Source organism: Amphiura filiformis, chromosome 7, assembly GCF_039555335.1.
Source record: "Amphiura filiformis chromosome 7, Afil_fr2py, whole genome shotgun sequence".
Lineage (NCBI taxonomy): Eukaryota > Metazoa > Echinodermata > Ophiuroidea > Amphilepidida > Amphiuridae > Amphiura > Amphiura filiformis.
The window spans coordinates 54,057,508-54,065,951 of record NC_092634.1 but is presented as its reverse complement, the minus strand read 5'-3'; the positions used below and the strand labels follow the sequence as shown (position 1 = coordinate 54,065,951).

General features: G+C 38.4%; 1 protein-coding gene across 1 annotated transcript in view; it reads left to right on the top strand.

The window, feature by feature from the left end:
* Window positions 1-3,753: 3,753 nt before the first annotated feature.
* LOC140157342 (pleckstrin homology domain-containing family M member 2-like) overlaps window positions 3,754-8,444 on the top strand; it is a 38,731-nt gene continuing 34,040 nt past the window's right edge. The window contains 2 exon segments of the mRNA XM_072180503.1: window positions 3,754-3,963; window positions 7,919-8,025. Of these exon segments, the coding sequence (XP_072036604.1) occupies window positions 3,898-3,963; window positions 7,919-8,025 (173 nt within the window). The 5' untranslated portion in view covers window positions 3,754-3,897.

The following is an 8,444-nucleotide window of genomic DNA, read 5'->3' as shown; positions in this document are numbered from 1 at the left end:
ACTTGCCTTCAATTTTTGACTTGAATTTGTTTTTAAACTACAGCATGTAGTTTTTGTTGTTTGCTTTATATTTTGTTGTCTGTCCCTGAAGAAGAGCAGTTTATCTGCTCGAAACGTCGGTTGCTTTTTGTCTGTTCAGTGTTTGACTGCTATGTACACAGTGATTTTCATCACTTCCAGTGTCACTTTTCCTTACACTTTTGTGGGCTCTGGAATTGGCAATTTTTGGCCATCGAACTCTGCCTGTTTTGTGCCCACTCTACATGTTTGGTTAAGCGTGTCTGTTTATATGCACAGTGATTTTCATCACTTGTTCTAGTGCAGTTTTGTATTACCATTGATCCTTGTTGTTTTTGCAGGTTCAGCACTTACTTCTGTGGGCCTTGGAACTGGTAAATTTTGGCTATCGAACTTTGCCTACTTCTTCTGCCTACATTTGCTGTTTTTGTCCCCTGCATACTGTCTAGTCTGTATTTTACTTGTTTCCCCACATCAAGTTGGTGTACCTTGCTTTTTTCTTTCCGGATTTTTATTAGTAAATGCCCTGGTCACACAGTGCCATAGTACCCCTCACATCATATACAAGCGACCATTGACGTAAAAAAGGTGGTATGCAAAAAAGACCAGTAACTGTTTATCTACCTCCCGGATCTACCTCCAACTTTCAATTTTTGAAAATTTCCCGGAAAATGTGGGGTTTAGGATGCTGGTTGAGTTATGGCATAATTTGCACCGTTTGAGATGATTGTTTGCACCGAATGAGATGTTTTTTTCACTAAATGAAAATTTGAAGCTTGCCTTTTTATAATTCCTTTTTATTCAAAAAACATACAGAGCAAATATTCCGATCTCCTGGTTGAAAAAGGTGATATTTTCATGAGTACACCAGTGAAAGCGTTGGTGTTACGTAATCGACAATTTGCTTAGCAACATGCAATGAATCGCCCAAGTATTGATAGAAAAAGACAGTACATAAAAGCAACATGAAAAAGCCATATATTGGGGATTTTATACCTCCAGAATTAATGACGAGAAATTATATGAGAAGCAATGATAACACGGATAACAAACCATTGAGCGTGTTGGAAAAAAATAACAACCATGCTTTGAGTTTTTCCTGGCACGGGTTCGATTCTTCATGTAGGCTATAAATAAACTATTGTCAAAACGACATGCCAAATGTCTCCTACCTTTCCTACGAATGGAATATGAAGTCCTTTCTTGTTGAGACTAGTATTTGAACCTGTCTTACTTGGTGTCATTTTTTCCTTATCGGAAGGCAACCCTTCCATAGAAGCTGACGGCATTTTGTTTCAATTTCAATATGAGACGATCCAAAAGCTTGAAATTGCAAAATCATGAGAAACCAGCCATTTTCATACATGCGCCAAAATGATAAAAAATATCATTGCGTTTTGTGTATTTTTTAATGATATTTTAGACAATTATATTCCATGTAAATCAGCCTTTGTGTGACGAGTCTGCCATAATTCTGTCCACAAAATGGCTGATTCACTTTGTTTAAATAAGTCCGCTATCTAAATACTATTTCAAAAGGTTCAAAGTCTATTCTAGCAGTAGCTAGTCTGGTGGCCATGGTGGCCGGGTGTAAACATACAATAATGATATGATGTCGTAAGGCATGCAATATAGTAAGTCAAAGTTTGCTGATAAAGTCTGCAAACACACCGCAGAAGTATTGGTAGATTACAGCATAAATTGTTATTGTTTATCAATTGATTATGTCATTATTATCAACATGATAATAATCCCGAAGGCTAGACCGTTGAAGTTGACGGAAAAGACTCGAAAAGGAGATATCTACTGAAATCTGAAATGAACCAAAAATGAGTAGCACCGAATTTCCAGTGGTATTTCAGTGGCGATTTCAGTGATGGAGTCACGTTTGAGATGTGATACCGTAGTAGCATCCCCTTGGACACGCTGAAACTCACCATAGACCCTTTATTTCTACAGTCTATGAACTCACTAATCCCGGGCACTAATCCCACTGAAATGTTCAAATTTTCAGTAGTGTCATTTTCAGTATTAGGCCTACTCCTTTCTTTCATTGTTCATTTCAGATTTCAGTGAAGTTCAGTGATTGCCCATACGGTAGGCTATTACCCGTAATCTTCGAAAAGATATAGGCCTACGCACCATGCTGATTTTCTATATAAGGCCCCATGTCCACAGGGGATGGAAATTGCCCAAAGTTGACCAAAATTGTTAAAAGTGATAAAAATTGCGCTAAAGTTGTTATTGGACTTTGTTTTAATTTTGTGCAACTTTGCATCAACCTCGAGTAAGTCGCGCAATTATGCAACTTCATGAAAGGTTTACACAGCTTTGTGCAACATTAACATTGCACAGCGCTGCGCAAATTTGCAAAATGTTTAGGCAACTTAATGCAACTTTGGTAATTGTAATAGGCAACTTAATGTAGGCCTATAGGCCTAACTGTGGTCTATTTTGACAATTTTGGACAACGTTGGGCAATTCCCCCTGTGCCATGGGGCCTCCTATACCCATTTTCTGCTGCTATTTATCCCGGGGGGGGGGGTGGTCACTCCCATTGTGGACTGTAGGCCTATACACCATCCGCGATAATCAACTGTTGAAAAGCATCCTAAACAAGGATTTAACCCTAAACAGGTAACACACACCTGTTTTCACACCCTAAACAGGGATTTTATTCCTTGCATCAAATTTCATACCCAAAATTTCATTTCCGCGTATTAGCAAATTTGTAATTTTGCTACCCTTTTGTTTCCAATATTTCATGTCATTTTTGATACCTTAAACACGATACGCGCGTATCGTGCCTACCTACGAAAAACCTATACCCTTTGTATGCGTTTTTATTAGCCTATCGCGGATGGTGTAGGCCTAGGCCTTAACAGGCCACAATGGGAGTGACCCCCCGGGATCATGCAGTATACCAACTTAACGTTTCACAAACCCCCAAAACACCGGCAAAAGCACCCCAAAACACCAACAACATCATGACATTGGGCACGTTTGGCATGATCGGGCATGATCGGGCGCAGGCTCCACACACTGAACTCCACTCATTGATAGGCCTATACCAAAATCGCTGAAAGGTCAGGGGGGGGTTAGGCCTAGGGCCTAGTATACTTCATGATGAAATAGATAACTGGTACCGTTCGGTGAAAGCATTGGGTGAGAGCATGATTTTTGGCATTCGATGAGAGCAAAATGTAGTACGTGGGTCATTGGATGAGAGACCATTTGGATCTACTAGTAAATCATAGGGGAGCATTTAGCCTCAAACCTTTACGGTACTTAGGGGGGCCTATTGCTAAAATTAATTTTTCTCAAAGGGTATTTTAATAATGAAAATGACACTTGAAAGAAAGTTTTTAGTTTGGTGAATTCTGCATGCCAATCTTTCGAGTAACATTGTGGTATTAAACTACCAGCTGCTATATTATTTCAGCATTTTGAGTAAAGATGAAAAATATAAAAATTTGATGGAAATCATAAATTTTATAAATAGGCTCAGCATGTGATTGCGTGGACTTTGCCCAATCAACAAAGAACGGAAACAACAACAACACAACAGCATTGCCAGTTATCTGATGAGATCATGCATGAGGTTTTTATACAGTTATCTTCCCCTGAACTGAAAGTCTTTCCTCTGAGCAGAGCATCATCAGCTCATGCAGGGCTCATCATCTTGAGTGGAGTCTTCATCCCGGAAGAATGAACACTCTTGATGAGCAGCGAGTGAGGGCGCTATCATCGTCAATCCAAAGTGGGCAAGGGAAAGAAAAGATACGTTTTCGTCGTCAGAAATCTGTAAATACTGATGATTGTGGCAGACTAAATGATGAAGTTTTTAAAACCGAGGTGACTCGCAGGGACAGCGAAGACATGTGTGCCGACAGAGTGCGGCTCAAGGATCGCATCCTTGAAGGAGTATCAAAAGCAGTGAAAGAGGTTTGTCAACAAAGATCAAAATTCAGCAGCCTTGCATAAAATTACACAGTATTTGTACACATAAGCTTATCATTCATGTATCATAATATCCTTATATGTATGTCCTGATATAATTTCACAGTATTTTATGTAACTATTGTGTGGTCATGCTTAGTAGATGATGTGGGCCAGACACAGTTGTAAGTCATGCAACTTTGCAAGTTGTACTTACCAAAATCCAAATGAAATAAAAAAAGCCTTTTTTTGAAGTGCCATGCCTGGGGGTGTCTCCAGTGTAAACTGTTTTCATGTTGCAAATTATTATAAATATTGACAAGCAAGCAGTGCCAGATATGATCGTGAATCGGTGTCGGTGTGAGTGACGCTCATAAGCAAAGTAAACAAATCTGATCATGGACAGGTCTAGCCCAGTTTGGAGCGATTGCCGAATAGGGTGCAACTCTACTATGTCTGGTTAGCAGGTACGAATAATTCCGTGTGAATTGAGACGTCGGAGCCGGTCAAACATAGAGGACTAGCCTACATCCCGTATCCTACTCAAACAAGCAAATCTCTTCACGAATTCAATATCATCAGTTGAAACAAACATCTAAGTTTCCAAAAACAACTTTGTCATTCCTCAAAACTACAAGTAACTTCATTAATAAAAAATTGAAATCCTACTATTACCCGTTATTGAAAATTTTGTTCGATTTATGTCAACCAAAAGAACGCACAAGTCGAGTTCAGTTGACCAAAATGGTATCTGCTGCCTCCTGTCACCTCAGATATGACGTCAGTATCAAGCTGCTTATCAAATATTCATGAAAAGGTCACAATCGGTGGATCGGATTGGTTGAAATCAACGCCACGTTTTTAACCTTACAGGGGTAAGAGATATGCATATTCATGTGTGAAAACAGCGATGCGAATATAGTATCATCACAGGGACTGAGAAATGCGACATTTTCAATGTTTGTACCGGGGAATTTCAGACACGGAGACTCATGGAGATTCTGCAAATTAGTCAAAAGGTAACCAAAGGGTTGGGGATCGCATTTTAACTATCACTAAATGTTTCGGAATTGCGGTCGGCTAAAAAGTAGACAGTTTCGGGGACTGTAATTGGTGTAGATGTCACATTTTGAACAGTGAGCGATAAGTGACCAATTTGATGCTCAGCACAAGTGTTTATCTTTACTCAGGGTACAACTCTACTAGTCTTATTACAAGACTGCCCTATCCCAACCCTAAACCCTAACCCTAAACTCCGTAAACGAGGACTGGACTCAAGTTGCACCCTATTCGGTTATTGTACCCCCAGTTCCAATAATTGAAACTCGACCAGGGCTCCTCAGCTCCGTGGAGTTTTAACAACTACAGTGCAAGTGACTCTATTCATGCATAGCTGCATGGTGGGCCCACAGCACTGATTGGAAGTCACATATTTGTAATCATTTTTCACCACAAAATAATTAAAGTCCTCAAATGTTCAAAAGTTGTTCAAATATTACACATCGTTGGCGAAGTCTCTACAACATACATACTGTACAAATTGGCAAACTTTGCTCTTGATACAGTAGTCAAAAAATAATTTTTGGTAATATTTACTGAAAGCGCCATAATACTTCCCTCAGTATCCACACAGCAACTATTGTGTCGTCATGGACTCATGGATACTAGTAGTAGATAGATTTGTTGATCAACTTCAGCAGATGCATGGAATATTAGGGGAGAGGGGCAATTTTTGGCACACAAATAGAAGCATGCAAGTGGCTGAAGTGCTAGTGGCAGTTGCAAGTTTATTCAACATGCTTGAGAAGTCTTCAAATCTGCTCATATGCACTGATGGCATTGCAAGGCCTTTCAAAATTGATTAGAAATGGATGCTGTGTAAAGCAATGGAACATGTACAAATGTACGGCTGATCACGACGAACGATTGCATCATCAAAAACATCGCTAAAATTACTCAATTGTAAACTGTTCAAAATATATATCAACCCATCATGAATACAATGTATATTCACCTTCATATTGAAGATAAACATTTCATATGCATGACTTAAACATTTTAGGTCTTAGGAAACTTTTATGTTTATCGTCTACAATACGAAAGTCAAAATTTTCATATGATGGTCTGCTTTTCATCCCAGCTACATACTTCGAGAACTGTTATTTTTTGTTAATGTCAAAATAATAATTTGCCATAAATTTTGTATAATATCATGAATTTCAAGAAATTAAAATTATTTGATATTAGAAAGACATTCCTCATGTTCAAAATATAGTTTGGTACAATGTATGTCTGATGTGTAAAGGTGGGTGACCGAGCCCTAAGAGTTGACAAAATATTTTACAACCTTTTTAAAATGTTGTAGTGTTTATTCATAAAACATTTTCATGACCTATAACCCGACATTCAAATGTTATTAAATCATTTTGAATAATACCAAAATGTGTTTATAACACGTTTTAAAACATTTGCTGGGAAGGCAGAATGACTCCTTTCAAAATATTATCAGGTAAAATCAGGGTGGTAAGAATGAAACTTTCCATCCCTCTTTAGATGGCCACTTGCAAACCCCCTTTGTTAAGTCCAAGATGGCCGCCATTGTCCTATGCGCAACTCGCAATATTGCGCACCGGGGTGTTGGGACTGGCACTGAGAGTGTGATTTCATACAATTTGGAATATTGCGAATTACACGTACATGTAGGATGTGTTGGTATCATTTAGGCTTGTATTATCCCGTGCATTATCCCTTACGTGACACGCATCATACTACACGTTACACGAACGTGTACACGTATTATCATGATCATCACACGTGAGTCAGTAGCCTATTTCATTTTTAGCCGGAATTTTATGACGCAAAGCTCCATCTGACCCCGCCCTGTTTGTAAACACGCACCATTGCCATGCCATGCAGCCGATCAGTTATTCAGTTACTGCCGATCAGTTATTCAGTTTCTCACCGGCATCATGAAAAATTTGGCCGATATTGTTGATTAAAATCAATATAAAAGTTGTTATAAAATAAATAAATCCTTTCCAAGTTACATGTATACACTCCTACTTTACTGGGAATTGCCGCTCTCATTTTACACTGAGTATGTTCATCATCACGATTCATGAAACAAGTATGTTATTGATGCTGAATTTACACTTGATCGCTGAGTGGCGGGCGGCTGGATTGTAGCCAATCACGTAATACGATTTAAGATACTCGGAATACGAATTTTAAAGCGCGATACCTGATTGGCCACAATCCAGCTGACCGTCACTCAGCGATTGAATGTATTATGTAAATTCAGCATGAGACTGACAGGCGATAGACAAAACATTAACATAATAAACACTAGTACGGAAATCCCATGTTACTTGCTCTGTTGATCAACCGTGGTAATGCAATAGCATTGAGGCCATCTAGCATTTACAAAAAGTATTCTCCGACCACGTGGCTTTTTGGAAAAGTTGGCTTGCCAAGCCAAGCACGTGCGATTGCAATTGTTCCTAGAGGGGTTCAGCAATTGACGATTGTGACGAAAATGATGTGAGTTGACGTCATTATTATCCACAGTGGTGCATCTATCAAAAATGGGATCTATTTCAATGGCGCTCCCCATTGACATTTTTCTTTAACTATCGGACATTTGAAAGTTGATACTAAATTTAGTGCATGGTTAGTTGGTTACTTACTTGATTTGTTGGCTTTTATATTCGGTTTGATGTGAATAAATAATGTTTAATTCATATTCTAGTCCAATTTAATTCTCCAAGTTCATTTTTTGTTGTAAAAGAAGAGCTTCAAGTTAAGCTTTAAAATAAACGTTCGTGTACACTTATACCGCATGTTCCTTACGTTACACGACCTTTTCGTTCGTGTAACGGTCATACCGTTACACGTTTACAAGCCTAGTATCATTCATTAATTACTTTCATTCTACTATGAATTGTAACTGTATACTGTATAGGTTCAAGCTTTCAGCTGTGAGCAAGGTAGTGAGCTGCTTGCTGTCAAGAATGATGATAGACCACTGCAGAAACTTGTGGAATGCTTGGATCATGCATTACTGCACGGGTAAGGAATTACCAAGATTGAAATAATTCGGTAATACCCTTCACACTGTAGGCTATGTACATTTTACAGAATAAGTGCATTTTATCATAGATTTTGTGAAGGGTATTCCCAAATTGTGCTTGTAGATGTAGATTGTGGTTTTTTTAATTATAAATTTGCTTTAAATACATGTACCATACATTCAATACGGTAGCTTTGTTTACCAACTTCTTTGTTTTCACTAATGAGGAAATGTGAGTTAGATTGCTATATAATTTTTGACATGAATTTTTATTACTTGTTACCAGATTTGGAAGAGTGCTTTGACCAGTAATAATTAGTCAAATTACAAATGTGCAAATCTGATGTATGTAAGCTCAATGTTACATTGATTACTTGGGAGAGGTGACTGTGTGCACACATTTGTGATGTACGGTACC